This window comes from Hippoglossus hippoglossus, chromosome 10 (assembly GCF_009819705.1).
Source record: "Hippoglossus hippoglossus isolate fHipHip1 chromosome 10, fHipHip1.pri, whole genome shotgun sequence".
NCBI classification, from domain to species: domain Eukaryota; kingdom Metazoa; phylum Chordata; class Actinopteri; order Pleuronectiformes; family Pleuronectidae; genus Hippoglossus; species Hippoglossus hippoglossus.
In genome coordinates, this window is record NC_047160.1 from 6,751,492 (window position 1) to 6,772,484 (window position 20,993).

General features: G+C 40.4%; 1 protein-coding gene and 1 non-coding gene across 5 annotated transcripts in view; both read left to right on the top strand.

The window, feature by feature from the left end:
• aff2 (AF4/FMR2 family, member 2) overlaps nucleotides 1–20,993 on the top strand; it is a 150,429-nt gene that overhangs the window by 54,029 nt on the left and 75,407 nt on the right. For all 4 annotated transcript variants that reach the window (XM_034598016.1, XM_034598018.1, XM_034598017.1 and 1 more), the window contains exons 3-4: nucleotides 262–928; nucleotides 2,470–2,903. In XM_034598016.1, the coding sequence (XP_034453907.1) occupies nucleotides 262–928; nucleotides 2,470–2,903 (1,101 nt within the window). The remainder of the gene's footprint in view (nucleotides 1–261; nucleotides 929–2,469; nucleotides 2,904–20,993) is intronic.
• LOC117769884 lies at nucleotides 18,075–18,258 on the top strand. Its single transcript, XR_004615338.1, has one exon. It is a non-coding gene; the product is annotated as a U2 spliceosomal RNA (small nuclear RNA).

Here is a 20,993-nt window from a genome sequence, read left to right on the forward strand (position 1 = left end):
CAGGCTAATAATGATTCCTGCTCCATTAATTTTACTGCTCCAGCCTGGACCGGACCCTCTTAAGGGTGGCATGTGTTTAATTAATCATCTCGTCCTGATGTCTGGTCAGTGGTCACCCTATCCGTCTCTCACAGTTTCTCTCCGGATGAATAAAGAGGGCTTTTCATTCAGTGTGGAAAAATGGTCAAATGGAAGGCTTAATTAATAGTCAGTTCTCTTTCTAACACTTGTGTCTTTTTGTTCTCCCCTTTATTCTCTCAGACTAATAAAGGTGATGCATTGGCCAGCCGCGTCCAGAACACGCTGGGCTCCTACGAAGAAATGAAAGACCTGTTAACCAGCCATTCCAACCAGAGCCACTTGGTGGGTATCCCCAAAGGCAGCAGTGTGAACAACAACCTGCAAACTCCGACCACTTCAGCCACAGAAAGACCCACCATGGACTCTCAGCTTTTCAGTGAAACGTTAAGAGGAGGGGTAGGTGGTGGTGGAGGAGGAGTAGAGGCTGGTGGGGATAAAAGGATGGTGAACGCAACTTCCTCATCTTCAACCTCCATGCAACCTCCTGCTACGACCACGTCATCATCAAGCACATCAACAAATCCACATCAGAATTCAAAGAAGTCCCGAAACTCCATGGACTGGTCTAGGGGAGGCCACGGACAGAGTTCCCAAGGAGCAGGCCTTGTTTTGGGGTTAGGACAGAGTGGTCAGGGGCAGGCTACAGGATCCACCGGTGGCAGAGGAAAAATATCTTTATTAGAGGAACAACAAATGCAAAGACATGAAGAACTGTTCAGCTCACTAAAAGATGAACTAGGTCTAAAAGGGGATTCAAGCCCTTGTTCTTCCTCATCGTCTTCTTCATCCTCTTCATCTTCTTCGAGAAGGCACTCTTCCCACCCCTCCAAAGCCCTTCCTCTCCCAGGTAAATCTTACACAATGAGTTCTGAAAGGTAGAGACAAATGACTAATTGGGAAATATCCTTTCTTGCTTTCATTCTGAGAGTGAATTTAGAAGAAAGACTCAATCTATGTGTCTTTTCCTTTGCTTCCTGTCTTCATCCTTATGAAAGCATTCCAGTTGTGCAATGTGTTATTCACCTATTCCAACTTTCCAAAAAAAATGGTTACCCATGTTCTTAGACCCTGTCCCAATTCCCTATGAAGTGCCCTTAGCTGGGAGTGTTCCCCTCCAAACGGAGCCACAGTGGTCGCCATGTTGACCTGCTTCGTCTGTTCGTAAAGCATTCAGGAATTTCCGTTTACCTTGAAAGGGTGTTTGAAGCGCTAGATGGCCACTTCCCCTACATCACATAGAAAAATGGAACAACACTACCCCTTCACGGCCACATGCAAAACAAAGGGGTAGAGCCAAGTAGTAGGGCTATGGGGTGAATTGGGACAGGCCATTGGTCTTGTAGTCACATTATTTAAAAATTAGCTAGTTTTAGATTGTGTATGTATCTGGTGCCTTAACCCAGGTACAAATAAACAGTTCATAGCTTCTTGAGGCAATTGTGTAGTAGAGATTTAGAGGACAATATTACGAGAATGAAATTGTGATTTATGTAGAAAAAAGTTATAATATTTTGAGAATAAATTTGTCATAGAGATGAAATTCATAATATTACAAGAAACAAGTTTTCTAAGAAAACAAGTTTTCTAAGAAAAAGAAGATGATTTATTTATCACCAATGATAGCCTTGCAGTGTGGTTCTATCTGCAGAATAGACAAGATTTTGGCTTTATTTTCATAAATGTTCATCTTTGTTTTCCTGTAATATGACTTTTTCTAAAATATTATTCTTTATTCTCGAAGTCTCCGATTTGTATTCCCTTTTATGTCATCCTAATACTCAGTCATAGAAGTTGTTTTTTATCACGTGATTCTCAGTCAGAGATTTACAGTGTTGGCACCTTAAAATGAAAACTAAGCTGCCATGAACATTTGTTCCCTCTCAGTTGTTCATGATCATGGTCTTAATGAGTGTTGACTAAGCTAATGGGTTGCTGATCATATTAGGCAAACAGACAATGACAGAGGTTTTGTATCTTTTCGTGTCATTCTTGTGTGAATGAGAATGCAAATAAATGCATTTCACGAAATGAGTACCAGTCAGTGGTGAGTACATCACAATGTGGTTGATTAAACAGAAATGTAACTTCTTACAATTGGATATTTGTGGCAAAACAGACTGACAGCTTTTGGAAGGGATTTCTGTAAATTAGCATCTGCTTATGATGATAACCACATCTCGCAGTTGATTTCTAAACCACCCAGCAACCCATAATTTGTTATGTTTGTGATTGGCTCCATCCATCTGCGAGAGGGATTTTTCTGGCATCCAACCTTCATTAGATTTTGACAGCACAGAGCAGAGCAATGTTCTGCTTGAGCAGGTGTTGCATTGCTGAATTTTGACTTTTCCCTTTTTGGTTTTCTTCTCTTTCCCTTCTCTCTCACAGATGGTGGCAATTTTCGATCTTCCACCATGGACGGTGGCCACTTTAAGTCTTCCACTAACACAGAAGCCGGAGGACATTTTAAATCCTCCCCGTTTGAAAATGAAACAGGTTCTCACTTCTCGATGTCCTCGTCCCCGCTGGCTTCCACATCGGTTGTAACGACCCCCACTCCTGGTCTGACCACTCCCACATCCGGACTAACTACCCCCACCTTCCCTCCTGGTAGCCTATCAGGGAAGCCGGTCGCAGTTCAGCAGAAGCCCACAGCGTATGTTCGACCAATGGACGGCCAGGACCAGGCGCCTAGTGACTCTCCCCAGCTTAAACCCCCTCTAGTGGCCACGGAAGGATTTAACAGCAGTCAGGCTTACGGAGGAAACTCTGGAAATGTGAAGAGTAAACTGCCAAAACTGACGCTGAGCCACACAGGGGAGGTAAGAGAACATCCATTGTTATATAGTAACACTATGCATATAGTTGTAATGAATGCATTTTTCTTTAATCAGTATTTCAGCCAAATATTAGTGGTTATTATGATCTCAGCAGTAACAGGTTTCATATGAATTACTGCTCAATACCAAATAATATGAAGTTTGTTTTTGCCATTAAACGCAATGGTGAGCATAGTAGCTAACAGGAACTATGAAAATTGTTTAAAAAAAAAGTTTGGATCCCACAAACAGTAATTTGGAAAATATGCTAATTTGCTCTTTTCCAAGAGTAAAATAAGAAAATAAATATAGAACTCATGAATGATAGAATAATCTGAAAAAAAAAGATTTAAATCAATCATACTTTATTCATATAGCACCTATTACACATGTTACACATGTTAGTTACAATGGACTGATGAGCCAAGAATAAGACAAAACATATCAAAATGCTGTTGTACTAAAAGTTTAAACCTGAATGGCACTCAGTGGAGTTCATACCCCCACCTGGCCTAACATGCCCCTTATGAAACCACACTAAATATTTTTAGTGTTATTGTTATAGTAATTATTTTCATCAACATCTATCAATTGTTCCCTGATAAATTTTGTTGTAATCTAACTTAAAAAAATGGAGAGGGGTTGAAGGAAAAATAAAAAATCCCCAAATTAATTAATAAATAAATATAAAACATATATTACTAATATTAAAAGAGAAATTTGATAAAATTCATAATATGCAATAATAATGTCTATAAACCATGCTTTGTCAAAACCTAGTCTTCATCTGTGGTAACTTTCAATACGATGCACATTTAGCCAATCCGTGATGTCACAACAAAATTATAGAAATATGTAATTTGGTACAAAGACAACGTTCAGAGACTTGTTTTATTATTTAGTAAATTTTATAATCAGATATCGATTTCCCTAAGAAATCATGTCATAGAAAAAACAAAACTACTTCAATGTAAATATATTTATCCATTAATTACTAGAAATGCGATAAACCAAGAACGTTGAATGGGAGACTGCTTGAGGAGGTTATCACTGTGACTGGTGACGTTTGGATTTTTCAGATAATAACCACAGCTCTCTCTCCTCTTAGGTACACTCCTCATTATTTTTGAAAAGTAAAAGTCAGTCATTAGTCACACGTTGCTGTAATTGTTACGTCAAATGAATCTGACAGTAACTTTATTCCTCCGCACATCTCTCTATCACTCTGTCTGACTCACTCGTTTAACTCTCTCACACTCTCTCGCTCTATCTCTCACTTACTTTCTTTTTTAAAACAGAAAGAAGCACCAGGCTTGATGATGTGTGGGTTTGTGTGTGTGTGTGTGTGTGTGTGTGTGCTTGGGCTATGTGAAACTAGTTGACAGGCGAGTAGTCATCCATATCGAGCAAGCCAGCTGTTCCTGTTCTTTGATAGAGCTGGTTTGTGTGTGTGTGTGTGTGTATGTGTGTGTGTGTAGCTATCCAAATGAGCCTGAGATGGAGCTTTGAGCATATGGCACTGAAAAGGAGAAAGCCAGGGAGACAGGGGAGAGAGGGAAGGAATTAAAATTTACTTTACTTTCAGCACTTTCTTATGGAGGGCGAGAACATTCGGGGCCACGAGTGGTTTCTTTCTCTTTGTTTCACCCACATATCCAAAGAATCCATTATCGCCTGCTTACTGTTTAGTTTTCATTCCTCTCATATTTATTCTGGTGAGAGTTTTTTTTGGAAGGAAACGTAAACTCAATACAGACTGGGAGACTGATGGTTGGGAATAGATTTGGGCGGCAGCAGAGAGAAGAAGGAGGGATAGAGGAAGACAATGACTGACTGATTACGGCACCTTATCACCGCTGTATTTGTTCTGGTTAGGTGAGTTATTGGATGTGTTCTGCAGCTTAAACAGCAAATAGCAGCAAATCAGAGGATTGAACCAAGCAGCAAATGAGAGGAATAGAGAATCCTGCAGTTCGTTGTTTATGCCAGAAAACGTGTCCACATTTTACCCTTTGATTAGAGAAAGTTTAGCAACACAAGGTAGCAACAGCGATGGTCCTAATGCGTCACTTAAATGCAAAACCAATAAAAGTAATTTGTGTGGAGTGAATCAACATGATGGATTTTCCCTGTTACTGGTTCCAGATTAGTTCAGGTGCCATGAATGGGTATAAAACACTCAATATTTGGCTAACATGTCCGTTGTTGAGCCATCAGTGATTCTGTTTGTGTGTGCGTGTTCGTGCAGCCCTTCGTGTGTGTGTGTCTGTGTGTGTGTGACTGTGCAATAAGTCTCTAACTGCTGTGGAAGCTTTCTGTTAGCATTATAGAGTTATTGATTAGAGCCCTTTAAACCCCTGTGTGTGTGTGTGTGTGTGTGTGTGTGTGTGTGTGTGTGTGTGTGTGTGTGTGAGTGTGAGTGTGTGTGTGTGTTTGCATGTATGTGCCTGTGTTTATGTGAGAGAGGCAGAGAAGTAGAGACAGAGAGAGAGAGATAACACTGTTGATCTGTTCCTAACAGTTACAGTAGTCTTAAATCTACCCCTAGACACACACACACTCACACACACACACATATATAAATGTAGTTGTTGTCGGCAGCTCAAACTGAGGTAACACATGATGGTACTTTAGATGGATCCAACAGAAGTATTCTGATGTTTTGCTTTTACTGTTCTATTTTCATTGCAAGTACAAACAATGAAACAAACGATAACAACGATACCTGCTGTGTGAAATACATTCATCTAAAAGTCATGTAAAAAAACACTTGAAAAATAAAGTTCACAAGCTAACGCAACCTAACACATAAAGCGCTCAAAAACTTAGGTTTTAGTTTGTGTCTTTATAACATCAATTATTCTTGACTACATCAATAACAGCAATTTATTTGGGGTTTAACTGTCAAAAACTCTGAATTTGTGACCAAACAGCACAACAACCGACATTAAATTCTGATTAGAATTTTTCTAAACATCATACATGACATCTTTCTCTAATCCAGGTACCCACTTCATATCCGTGAGAAGAAGAGTCTTGAGAAATGTAGAGAAAAATAGTTGTGCTCATATTGGACCCCTTCACTTTTGGTTAGTAGCTGATTTAAAACCGGCTGTGGTGGTCTCTAAGGCAGCCTGAACTACTATTTCGGTCCCTTGAGGGACAGTGGAACAAGCTGTAAACACAACATCTGAATATTATCACTCTGTAAGATTAATGTGTTTGCAAATGAATGATAAGAGAACTGCCACTGATTTGACAGTAAAGTCGTGAGCTGTAAAATCAAAACAATGAGCTAAAATAGGCCAAACAGATAAGAGCTGAGGAGACAATTATTGCAATGAGCTTATTGCAACGAGCAAACTATTCGGAAAACATGGAGTCGTTTGATTGGTTTGATTGATTGGTGCAGATTCAATATGTGTTCTTCTATCAACATAAAGTCCATTGTATTGATTTTTTTAAATCACAAAACATGTAAAAATTCCCTTTAAAGAATCCCCATGAACTCAAAAGGATCTTAAAATATGCTATTGTAACAGGTAGACACTTCTCAAAGTGGAAAAACTAGCAAGAGAGGACACAGAAAATATTTAAACTTTATGAAAACACTTGCTTCACGAGGTCAGGCTGTCTCTATGCTTTTAGTGACATTCAATTACTTTGAGTTTCCACTGCAGTCCCCTTCAGGTAAGCAACACTCAACTCAAGTGGATATATGAATGTATTTGTGAGACGCTGAGAGCAAGGTTGCAAGAAGGTAAACATGGAGGTGACAGGTGACATTTCCAACAGTACTGTGACGAGTTTCATTTACATGTAGTTCAAAGTATAGAGTTGATGTAATTTCACAGCGATTTGACGGCCCACTGCGGCGTTTCCATCAGGCGAGTGTAGAAGTGCATACAGTGCCTCACCACTAATGTAGCGGTAAATAAGAAGCAGGGCAGACTAAGACCTCCAGTCAGTAATCACCGTGATGCCAGCACCAGCCAAATCAATTCCGCTCTCAGAGAAAGCTTTCATTTGCGCCTTTTTTGCATGAAAAGATTCTGCCTTTATATAATACACTAACTTGATAGAGGGAATGTGAGGAAACACAGTGGGGTCCAAAAGTCTGACACCACGTTCCCATGGGAGATCGCTGAGCTGGAACATACTGCTGAGCCGGTTATGTAGGAACAGTTGGACAGGATGTTGACATGCACATGTACTTTAAGACATTTTCAGTTTCCACATGCAGAAATGGTATGACAGGATATAACATTATTTATCATTATTGATACATTGTATCAAAACAAAATATGATTAATTTTGAAATAATTTATTTTAAATTTGGCAATACTACACATCACAGCACAATTAACTAAACATACACATGACAATTTCCTCATGTAATTAGGGGAGGGTTAATTTTAAGGAAGTTGTCCCTCTTTTAAAAATATCTTCAACAAAATGACACATTTAGGAAAAATGTGAATGCCGCTGTCTTATTCTAGCTACGTTTGGTTCTGACAGGTTAAATATATAAATCTAGCATTTGTGATAATGAGGCTGAAGGAGCTCTGTCTACACAGTGTATTCAGGCAGCTCCTGTTAGCTAGGGATCCCACTGTGTGGACATTTTCTCACTGGGTGATAAAACCCTGAAACCTTAAACATTGTTGTTACTGATTACACTGAACAATTTACAAGAGAAACTCAGTGTCTGTGGATCGCTTACTCCGGTCTAAAATCTTGCGGTGCACTTGAAGGTGTGTGCAATAATCCAATAATTTAAGCAGACTGTGGCGGTCTGCCTCTCCTATAAAATATCTCTAACTTAGTATTTTGCTCTTTCTCTCAAAAACAGTGACCTGTGAGTCGATGAACCTTTAAAACATCCAAAATGTTTTACCGTCCTACCCTAAATTATCATCAGCCTCTTTTACCAAGTCTCCTCTCATCACGTGATTAGACTCCTTTACCCTGTGATGGGGCTCTGCTGCACTGTCACATTTAGTTTTGATAACTAGTATTTTAGAAATTAGTTTTTATTTGAAGAAAATAAAACATTCTGGTGGGCAAGTTATGTGCCTGAAAGCCATGTAACACCTCAATACAAACTACTCTGGCAACCCTAATATTAGCCAAAACAACATTTGTCTGGTGATAATGTGTAAATATTAAGCCCTGGTGCTTCAGAACGATCAAGCAATAATGCCCTGAAATTATATGAACTTACTAATAGGTACAATGGGAAAAGAGAGAAGCCCTGTAACAAGCCCTGTACGGAAACAGCTCTGAGTGATGATCACTGCAGTCACAGTGAAGTGGTCCTGTTGGTCTGTTCATACAGCGACGGAGGACTGGGATCAGACAGCATCAGAAGACCAGAGTGGAAAATAACAGGCAGATAAATGTAAATATATTTTACTGTGCCAGTGAAGCCTCTTTGATTTGAAGTGAGGAGTGGAAGGAAATACTTGAGAGAAAAGCACCATAGCTAATAAATGAGAAAAAATGTTTTTACTAACTGACTGAAATTTAGTCGCAGTGGCTGCCTCAGTAAAATATCTAAATTAACATGAGGTATATCCACGGAACGCTGCTCACTGTTTGCTTGTTTTCCAGCGAGCTGTGGATTCACAGCCTCAGAATGATTTACTTTATACTTTAAGTCAACAAATGCTTAAGGAAGCTTCCCCCTGTTTGCACATTCATTACAGTGGAGATGGATAGTCAGGCAGACACGGGGGTAAGAGTGGACAAATGTGCGGAGAAGGGTGTATGTAAAATTAGTCCACAGAAATACCTTCTCTGAGGAAATAAAGGCGAGGCGAGAGAACGCGACGAGGGAAATGGGGATACAATATTTTCACACTTCCAGCAGAAGTAGAAGAACATTATGAGGAGTCTGTCAATGCAGCAAACAGCTGGCTTCATTTGCATAATACCCATCAGACCTCACTCTCCCTCAGGCAGCCTGTCAACTCACGACCAAGGCGTACACGAATATATACACAAACACGACACTGCCATTCACTACCACAGTACCTATATATTTATAGGCACAACGTCTGTGTGCCTCCTAGAAAGTAGTGCTGCTGTGTGCAGCCTCTCTGTGACTCAGTGAAAGCTTTTCAGCACTTAAATTTATTTGATTTTCATAAAGCTAATTGCCTCTGCAGAGAGAGGGAGATGAAATGATTTAGCTTTTATGCTGATAATAAAATCATCATAAAATCATCTTCTAGAAACAAAGAATACAGTCCGATGAATCACACTACTCCGAGTGGCTGCAGTAAGACAGAGAAGAGGGGGCTTGGGGAGAAATATACTTAAAGCCAAATAGCATAGGGGAGGTCTCCCGTCAGCAAGTGGCTTCTGGGGTGCCATCACAGCAATAGCTGCCCTGTGATAAGACAGATCACAGAGGAGAGAGGGCAGCAGCGTGGGCTTGTCTCTGTGGGTTTTAAAGTTCAATATTTTAACACTTAGATCATCCCTGTCAGTTGTGTTACGAGATAATCAGGAGATGGCGTGTGCTCTGTGATAACGAGTTCTTGTGAATGAGTTCAATAACAATGCTGTGATGTTAAGTCATGTTATGTGACAATGTACAAGCAGCAAGAAACTGAAAAGCATTTCAGCATCAGCGAGAACAGTGCTGACAGAGTCAAAAGTTCATGGCCACATTTCTCTTTACATTTCACAGATTGCTTTTCCCCAAGAGAGCACATGCACATGCATATGCACATGCAAACACACACACACACACACACACACACACACACACACACACACACACACACACACACACACACACACTTTATGATTGCGTTTGCCACAGAGCAGTTAGCGCTTTAGAGTTGCTGTTTATAGCGGACATAATATGATTTCAGATTTACTGTTTACCCTCAGGATTAACATTATAGCTGTGTTTACTGGATTAGCTGCAACGATCAGCATTGATCTCTGATCACCATGAGAGGTTGATAGTGTGTCTTATCTCTCCTCAGAGTGGTGTCATCTCACTAATAACTAAATCCTCCTTTCACACCACCGGAATCAGACATTTCTTCAAGAGGCTAGGCAGATGAAAGTGCTCTTATTTAAAAATAAATAAATAAAAGATTCTGGCCACGGAACGCCAGTGAATTCGATGTCGGCGGTTCAAATCAGGGCAGATCCGATAACTCGACACACAGTGGCTCCCAGTGAACGCTGGCCAGGGGGTCGCAGCAGTCAATCCCTGCACTTTAACAGCAGCTTCCTCATCATGTGCTGAAGTGATCTGGGGCTCGGTGAGCAGCAGCATGTAGCTGATGTCATGGGCTGACAAAGTCAAGACTCTAACTCATAGTTTAAAGTCTGAGGCTGACATTTAAATGAATATATAATAATTAAGGGCCATTATGAAAGAAGTATTCAGATCGTTTTAAATATAATACAACACAGTGTATACATTATTCTATTAGCAAAGTATCTGTTTGCAGAATGGCTCATTTCACAGGCTTATACCTGTACATAAAGTATATTAATGACTTATTATTGAAAAAAAATCCGTTCCATAGATAATTATCATGGCAGTTCCCAGTTGGATGATGGGAAAATGAGGGGGAGGATAATGTAAGCATCATTAAACTGAGGGTATAGCAGGTCAGAGTGGAGGGGAAAATTGATATATACATAGTTTAAAGAGACACACTCATATGTGAAAGAGTAATGTCTACTTGGTTATATTTGCATATATCTATAGTGTCTATAGACAATCCTATACACATACTTGAGCATTACGAATATGTAAGCCATGATGAATAAAAGCCATCAAGTCAGATATTCTATGTGGTCATAAAGAAAATTCATATTTTATGAAATTGTATTTAAGTGGTGCAAATTTCCAACAAAATTTGTGTTAATCAAATTATCAGAACCTATTGATATGCAGTGAATATTTGATTTTATTGGGTTATATTTTGTGAAGAGAGAAAACGTATAGCACTGACTTATTTTCAGTATTATAAAGCTGAAATGTAGTTCTAAAATATAATTAAATAAATGTTTAAAGTTACATTAGACATATTTTAGTAAAGTACAAGGACCTTCTGATTGAAAATAAAGTACAGTACCTAAAATAAACCTACTTAGTTACTTATTCATTTTCCTGATTATGGGTAAACAGCTCAGGCTGAAGCTCGTGATGAGCAGCTGAATCTGCTGCAGCGTTTATATTTTTAATTGCCGCCAGAGAAGATTGTTTCATGCTGTTTGTCTCACAGCTACGACACACAATTAGGCTTTGAGGAAAATGTAAATCTACATTCCTAATTTCCCCGTGCCCATTGTTCATGATACCCTGCCATGTCATCTCTTCTGATCTGGTGAGAGCTGCTGGACCTGGATAACTTTTATTATTTCATGTGTACACATGATGCCAAATAAAGTGGTTTTAGTAGTCCCACTCTCTGTCTTTATAAACATATATTATTTAAAGCTTTTATATTGTCCTGGTTGTAATTAGGCTACTTTGCATGATTATTTACAGAATTCAATGTTTGGTTTATAGATTTTTAAAAGAGGGATGTAATTTTTTAAGCATCATTCCTCAATATTTTCAAATCACCCGTAATGTTGTCTTGAATATGTTGTTAATTAAAACTGACAAGCTGCTCTGTTTTAATAATATTAACTCCCCAGATTGTAAAGGTGATACAACTTCCTTGTACTTATATAATAGTATATAAAATATAATAAATTATATTGCAACTCCATTTTGAACAGTAAGAAACTGATCCAAACGGCTAATAAAATATCAGACGATTCCATAACAGCTTATGTCTGCTACCCATAAAAATATGGTAATAAAAATCTTTATTGCTGTTGGCATTACAGAACAATACACAGAGAACCTGTGCTGTGGGCTCTTTAGTGTTATTCATTAGGTTCTGATACAGGCCAGTGGCTGTTCCTAACATCGTGGATGTGTTTCTCTCTCTCTCTCCCTCTGTGTGTGTGTTTGAGAGAGAGGGATAGAGAGAGTGAGAGATTTGCATTTCGTGGCTATGCTCTGATTAGCAAACTGGCAACGCAGAGCTCAGCAGGGCATTTTTTATTAAAAGGCCTGACCCCACACACACACACACACACACACACACACACACACACACACACACACACACACACACACACACACAGACACACACACACACAAATTTATACTTCTATATTTATGAGGACACTTATTGACATAATGCATTCCCTAGCCCCCTACCTAAACCATCACAACTAAATAACCTACCCCAACCCACACCAAATTATAACCATGACCAAAAACCAAACAGCATTCGAAAGGTTTGTCAGAAAGTGAGGACCCACTTAAATGTCCTCACTTTACCCAAAGGTATAAGCGTACATGAACAGACAGACAGACCGATGTAAACACTCACATGCACATGCACACGCACTTACACATACACACTCACACACACTCTCACGCACACAGTCACACATGCACACACGCACACACACACACACGCACGCACGCACGCACGCACGCACACGCACACGCACACACACACACAGTGGGAGTAGTGTTTTGATCTACCAGGGCCATTACAGACATTTTAAAATCCTATGAATATAAAAAAGAGAGAGAGGGAGCAGGATGGAAGTGAGTGGAGGGAGATGAGAAGATGAGAGAGATGGGCAAGAGTGCATCAGAGACAGGGAGAGAGGAAAGACAGAGGGAGGAGAGATATCACCAGAGAGGAAAGAGAGAGGAAAGCATATTTTCCTCTTCTTTTTCTGTGCGCAACAGTTTATTATTTAGTTTTGTGGTAGAATGAACGGGAGAGTGCATCAGTGAGATTACATGGAAGATAGACGGTTAAATGGCTCCCTCGGTCTTCCCCCTTGCCATTTGTTTTGCATTTTTCAGTTTGGTGTATCGTTTCTTGATATCGCAGGGGTCTGTGAAGGAGAGTTGAACCACGGCATGCTCGGCACAAAGCCTGAGATTTATGGAAAGGCTCAGTATCAATAAACATGAAGCGTGATTGGTTGATTGAACAAAAGGCCTCCCGCAATCAGAGCAAATGCATCGTCATTGTTAGTTTTGTAGGCAGCCGGCACCATCACTGATCACTTGATTTAAATGGACATTAATATGGGAAGAAACAGACACTTACAAACCCAAACAACCATGACTGACGACTGACGAGACAAGTGCTATTTGGTCAGCATGATAAATTATCAGACTGCAGGCATTCAATCACCAGCTTAGAGAAAACAGTGGTCATCCTTTAATTATTTTTAGGAGAGGAAAGCAAAGGAGGGAAGAGGAGAGGAGAGGAGGAGGAAGAGGCAGCTAATAGGGTGATTAAGGGGGAGGAGAACTGCTGTTGAGAAAAAGACTGTGTTGGATTATTTTCTCCTCTAGGAGCTTACAGGGAACCAGTCGGTGTTTTACACCTCAGCTCTTAACACCCTCCAAATCCCCCGATTTAGACTTAAACTGCATAGAGAGGGAAGAGAGAGGGAGGAGTGGAAGAAGGGAGGATTGCGTAGAGAGGGTAAGTGGGTGAAAGAAAGACAAGAGAGGAAAAGGAGGTAAGGAGATGGAGGGAAAGAATAACAGGCCTGGACAACAGGTGAGGAGTCCAAGGAGGAAAATCAGTTGAAGTGTTTATAGTGTTGAAGTAATCACATGATGGTTCGTTTAGAGCAAACTGAAGAAATATTCACAGAAAAAAAACTTTCTCTCACCAATCAGGTAAAAAGTCAAAGCTCAGACTGAGTGTGTAATTTGTGTTTGTGAGCCACATGCTCGCTCACCTGTCATCCTGCGAGTGTGTGCGCGGCGGTGTGGTGTAAAATACTGCAGCGGAGCTTTTAGCTGCAGTGTAAACACACAGATCACCTGCAGGTCTCACCTCATTTCATAGCTCCATGGTTGTCAGCACCCGGGCTGAGGGCCAGCGCTGGCACCTGTGCTGCTGCTGGGTAACCTGTCCAGATGTAGACCAAGACATTGCAAAATGATGTATAGACAATGTATCAAGCTGGTTATCACTCACAATACTGATACTGATTTTTATACTTTCTCCCAAACATCCTCATTTCCCGTTGACAATTGACTATTCTCAACATCATCCCCCTGGCTAGCTTATCTTTTTAAGAGCATCAACCAAAAATCTTCAAGCATCCCACTGCTTTCAAATGCTCCATGTCAACACTGTTGAGCGATAGTAGGCCACTATAGTATACAATCTTATCTCAGCAGGCCCTTTGGCAATTTAGCGCTGGCTCTGTTGTTTGTGGCCTATTGATATATGTATGATATAGTTCCTTTTGGAAGATGAAAGTTGGTCTCTGAGCTTGTTGCTGCGAATTCGACTGAGAAGATAAAGCGGAATTCATAACAAAGACATATTTTGTGGTACAACAGTGCTGCCTCTGTGGATTTTGGAGTTTTATTTTGTACCGATATACTACAACATATATACCCTACACACACACAAACATATACAAACACATGTCCATATACTTATTCCAGAAATCTGTCCGTCTGTCTGACTGTAGTTCACATGTCTCTGAACCGTACCGCTTTACACTTGTCATGTGCGTTGTTAAGAGCCAAAGGAGGTGCTGTGTTGAATTTAGTGTAATACGTCCAATATTAATAAACTTTGAATAAACAGGTGACCAGTGCTGTGTAGTAGGGATGTCACGATATGAAATTTTGGTGCCACGATTATTGTCAGAGGAAATATCACGGTTTCACAGTGTTCAAGATTATCGATACTATAGAATGGAAAAAGATCTCAGTATAGGTCACTTAAACTCTCGGATACATTAAATAATGGTTAATAGGAAGAGAGAGAGAGCGAGAGAGGGTGTGTGTGTATGTGTGTGTGTGTCAGCTGCTCCTGTGGAGCTGGTCAGAAACCGAAAGTAAACTGTGAACTCCTCCGATGGGGGTATGTGGAGGTGAGGGGGCTGGGAGAGCACCTTCACCTGCACCACAGAGGATCAGTCAGCACAGGTGAGAGCTGTTAGCCGATTGGTCCTCACGCTTAAAGGCAGCAACTGAGCCGCCTCAGAGGAGACTCAGACACAGGACACTGGCAGACTCACGAAAAGACCAGAAAGGACTGAGCTGTAAAGCTAGTTGCTTTAAGTTGAAGTTTATTTATGTTTGTTAAGTCTGTGTTTGAGTTAATAAACAGTGTTAAAACCAGAATGGTTTGTCTCTGGCTGCTGTGGTGAGAGCCCCGTGGCATGGTCTACTGCCACACTGGCGCCCAACGTGGGGCTCCACGCAGCCAGAAACGCGGACCGGCAGTAGACCATGCCAGAGACGAACCATTCAGGTTTTAACATTGTTTATTAACTCAATAAGGCTGTAACGTCAGATTCCTCTCCTCAACTAAAGTTTCGGTGGCTCGCGCACACACTCGCACCGCGCACACACAAAACATGACTCCGGGAGGCAGGACACCATACCTAGCTATCGTAGTTTTTACAATTCTTATGGTTATGAAACTGTGACGTTATGAAACCCCGGTTATCGTAAAACAGGTTAATCCCGACATCTCTACTCTGTAGTGACGGCTGGGACACAAAGGCATAAGTGATGTTGTCCATCACGACAACGGCAGCTTCTAAGCAAAGACAACTGATTCTCCAGTTCAGGGTTCAGCGAACTGAGTCGAGCTTCAATGAACTTGGAATAAACAGGTGAACTGTTATTTGTGCAGGGTTCTGTGGACTGAGTCCTGCAGCAGGTCTTTACTTATCATGGCTTAACTATTGCAGGTTCATTTTACAGTTTCAGACAGAAAGCTGCCACCAGCATCACCACAGGCCAAGCCAACCGCAGTGGATACAAAATTGAACATATCTTAGTACATATCAATCAAATGTAAGTTGATCGGTGTGTTTGCGGAGCTTTGTGTCAAGTGCTGTTTTGTTGCAGTGTAATCACCAGTGCTGGGCTGAGCTGCTGATATCAGCAAGAACACTGCTGCTGTTCCAAGAGTCCTCCTGACTGCGGGAGTCTGGACCCCTGAGTTGAACCTGCCAAGTTTGAACCTCGAAGAACGGTAGTCTGAACTTGGCGTTCTCTGTTGAGAAAGGCCTTTGTTCACAAAGCCTTTAACTCTGCTTGATACCGTTAGACTGCGCTGTAGCGTGTCACAGACACACAAAACAAGAGTCTAGGATGAGTCAGGAGTTTGTTTCTAATAAAACGCTTGATATATTATTTTCTGTTTCAATATTAGATGTTCGTGGATGAAAAAAATATATCTGAAGTGACAACATAAAAGTATAAAAGTGAACAAAAAGTAATTTGGTTTAAATGATGCCATTTATTTTGTGGACAAAGAGGATTTATTTAGTCCTCTGGGAATAACATATGGAGAGAGAGAGAGAGAGAGAGAGAGAGAGAGAGAGAGAGAGAGAGAGAGAGAGAGAGAGAGAGAGAGAGAATATGGATGCATAGATAAACATACAAATGCATAAAGGAACACACATACACACACACACCTTTGTTGCCCCATTGTTCGGCTAAGGACCCCTCCATCTCCCACCCGTCAACCCCCAACCCCCACTCAAGAGCCACTTATTTAGTTGGTACACAGACGTCATGCTGAGAACCACACACAGACGGACCACACACACAGTGCGCACAAACACACACTCAAACACATCCTGCCAACAGAACAAATCAAATAGACTCAGCTTGAATTTTGCCTCTACACATGCACACACACATCTGTCAATCAATCTCTCTTCCCTGTTCAGCGAACTAGGCTTCAGCAGCAAAGTGTGTATGTGTGTGCATGTGTGTGTGTGTCTGTGTGTGTATGTGTTTTCTTCTTTCCACCAATTAAAAAATAGTTGAGTGTATAACTATATAAAGCCCCTTTATTCCCATGAATATAGCGCTGAATGTGTGTGTTTGTCTGTGTGTATGTGTATGTGTCATGTTTATTTATAAAAGGGTTTTTATTTGCCAATGAATGTGTCTGAGTGTGTGTGTGTGTGTGTGTGTGTGTGTAGGAGGTGTTCTGTTCACAATTAATCACAGTGGTGAATCTCCCTCCCCTTGTCCTATAATAGAGATGTCATCAACAGCAGTAACTACCGTGCTGCTTCTTGGCTGCTGATGCACAAGTGGCTCAAGTATTATTGTTTATCTTAGTAGCATTTAATTAAATCTCCTAGAGGTTGTTGTTAGTATCATTATGCTATAATGTACTCATACCCATAGGTTGCAGTTTTACAGCTGCAGATAATAGAATACCTCTGCTCTAGTTGACTGAGCAACAAAAAAAAACCGTTGGGTTTAAAATAGAGCAGCATTCAATAGTTTATCAGAGGCTGAGCTGTTCAGGAAACAAAGAGTTGTAGTGAAACTGCAAGTTTCAGATTCTGTTCTGGAAGTAAGACAAATTCTTTCAGAATCACATTTGTTCAAGCACAAATTAGTTCTAACCCAGTCTTGGAGTTACTCTATTATTTAAAGAGGGATGGTTAATAAAAACAGATCAGTTTTTTCATTATTTTTCGCTTTTTTGCTGATTGAAAACAATCAAGACGCACTCTAAAACTTAAGTGTTGTTGAAAATTACCCCTTAAAACCTTAGGGTTTTCTGAGGAGCTGAAAGAATTGCCGACGTAAAAAAAAAAAAAAAAAAGTCTCAAGCTCTGAAGCAGATAGAGACATTAAATAAATCCTTTTCGGCGAATGATGTATTTTATCAGTCACATGTCTTAAAAAAACGATGACAATATGACGAGGCCTCGAGATTTGTTGTTTTACGTTTTGGGAAGACAGAGGTTGAGCACTAAGAGTTTGACTGGCTGTTGTCCAGGTTTATTACAGGTGTATTCTACCCACTCAGGTGTTTTCAGTCTGTTGCTTGATCACACCTGTGGAAATACACCCAAAAATACATCCAGATTCAATTTTTTCACACCAGTCAATATTTACAATTATCATCATAAATGTCACATTATTATTTGTTTCAAAGACTGATTCTTTTAATCTCTTCACTGCGTGCACAATACATTAACATAATATTAATATATATGTATATGTTAAACTATCAATGAAAATTATATTGTGATATTTATTTATATTGTTTTATTATTGTCTCAAGATCCTTTTGGGCGTTTAGTTGATTGATATTTGTCTGGTTTTGTTCTAACTTGATATGATGATATATATAATGACTCGTGGCCTACGCCCCCTACCCGGGGACCATATATTGAAATGATTTTTGGAACAGGGAGATGGAACAGGGGCTTGCTCCATCCACTCCACGCATCGACCTGGTATTGCAGTACCTCCAGGTACGATGCACCAACACAGTAGGTGGCGGTAATGCACCTTGATGTTGGTTGCCTATTATGGACTTTGGTTTTATTATTTTTCAAACTTCAGGTTTGATCGGTCAAAATAATTCAAAACTGCTGTAGGATTGCCGAGTGCCTGACTCAACCAATGAGACAATAAGTTGCAGTTATGAACCAGATAGATTTTTGTAAAAAGATAAGCATGCAATACAAAATCTAATAAAAAGAATACAGAGACAGAAGACAGACCGCATGTGAAACAATGAAACACAATACGTTTTTAGTGACATTATTGTGAAATATCTATGTGAAAACAGGGGGGAAAACGGTTCTTGAAGTGGAAGGTTTCACTTGTCACAGATGTGAAGTATTTCTCGGAGAAGGGCGGCTTGAAAAGATGCTGTAATGGGGTGAGAGGGAGCTGGAAACTCTCGTCTCGGCACGCTTGACGGTGCACTAGGTGAAAAAAATGATTCAATGGAACGTCAGCGCCAATGATTGTTGCTGCCGAGGAGATGATGTGGTGTACTTCTTTTCATATGTGACCGTATGTGCCTCTGTACAGACGCTGAGTGAAAGAAATCGTTGTGCTCTCTACAAATCAATGTGTGGAATCCAGCCAAGAGAAGAAACGGCTGCAGTAGAAATGCACAGGGTTGAACTTTACAATTTCAAACTTGGTTTCAAAAGGAGATTGACTCTTGTTCACCGGAACAACAAAAGAACAGAGCAAAGACTAGTTTTTAAGTATCGCAGTTATTTTCTCATCACAGCATTTTAACTATCAGCTAATCAATTGTGTAAGAAACCTTTGGTAAATTTAGTGGCACAGCTCCTTTAGATGGATGACTCTGGGTCGTGCTAATACAGATTGAAGCGTTTAGCTTGGCGAGCTGGCTTCAGGATGTGATCCATCAGAAAACAAGGCTAATGTTTTCAGCTAACCCACTCCTGGTGCAATTACATGGTCCACTGGCATTGATCATAGCTCCTCTTCTTCAATCTATCCTCCTCGCTCCCTCTCTCACCCCCTTTAATGGCTAAGTCAGTGTTAAATGTTTGATAAATGAGTTTTGAGACCGCTTTCCCATGGATTTATTAAAATTCTATAAAAACTCTCTTTTGACTGTGTGTGTGTATATATATATATATATATATATATATATATATATATACCTATAGCGAGAGAGAGAGAAGTGAGAAAAGGAAGAATCTTATACTATGTATGTGTGTGCTAACCACCTTTGCATTCAAGAAGAGATAAGTCGGTTTCAAACGACGTAACTGTCACTGTCCACATACTTCCATTACTTACTTTACGCCGGAATGTTTAGCCATTGTCAGACATGAACTCCGGAGAATGTCCGCGCAGTTTCTCCAGAGTTTGCCTTTCACACATGAGCAATGCAGAAGGAGATTTTCCGCTCACACACATTCACAACAAAACAGAAATCTCCGAAGTGTTCAGGTGAGGGGTGGTGCAGCAGGCAGAGGCCGACCGAGACACATTCATTCTGCTGGGGAGATAACATCAACACTTGTCACCTAAAACTCTCTCTTCGCTGGTGTCCTCTACGTGTATGGCACTGCTTTTTTAACTTGAGATGTTTGTCTTCTTTTAGTTTTTTCACTTCTGCATCTGTCATGTGTTAGAAAGGTCATGAACACACCAACTCACTCGCTCTAACCAACTCACAAAGTCTCTCCTCAAAAAGTATGGTTGTCTTGCTTGAACTATAAGCTGCTGCCCCAAACTATTTCCAGTGGCACTGCTCCAATTTTGTCTGTTTTGTCTGTGTTGCTAAGCTTTCAGAAGACTTGCACACATACGGACAAGCAGAGTACAGACAGACGGCTCTGACCATTTCCATATACGTATCTAACCTTGAGCATAAATGAGCCAAATTAGCAAACGTTTGCCTTTTTTATATACAGCTGCTGTGTTTCGGTGTCCAATAACCAGGCAGCCAGCTGCTACCTTTGTTTACTGCCATCTTGTGCAGAGCAGGTAGTGTAGAGTTGGTTCATTGAAACGTTTTCTTGTGAAAACAGCTGTCTACTATTTGAAACAAGAGTTATGTAAGAGGTGAGACTAAATCGATGATATATGTGCTGTAAAACTAAACTATGCTAGAAGCTACATTAAGTGTTTTATCCTCTGAAGAGCTGCAGAGTTGTTGATAATCCTCTGTGGTTTTTCATATTACATGTAGTCATTTCATTTTATGTTAATTAGAAAAAAATATTCATTAACAGAATTTTCTGAATAGAAATTCATCACTTATCTCTGTTGGATGGTAAAACTTAGCTCGAACTTAAAATGCGCCTTTTCTTTAAGTGGGGAACAGCCGTTATCTGAATCTGCTGGTCATAAGTACAGCTTTGGATACACACAAAAAGACGAACGCACACGCCACACATAAGGACTCAGACACATCCGAACGCATGCACATGCTGGTGGAAGGCCAATTAGCGCAGGGTGAAAGCGACAGGCTTATTTGAAGCAATGTTTCAATGACAACATTTAATTGGATGGTAAATCAACTCCTTATCTGCCTCTCCACAGCCTGGTGTGGGGAACACGAGATGAAGAAAGAGAGGGAGAGGGACGGAGAGAGAGAAAACAGAGAGAGATATGGAAGAGAAAAAGGGGGGACAGGGGGGAACAAATGAAAAGAGATGAGAGAAAGAGGGAAAACCGGTGGGTGTGTGTTTGTGCATTCGTATGTATCGTTACCTTACCGGGCT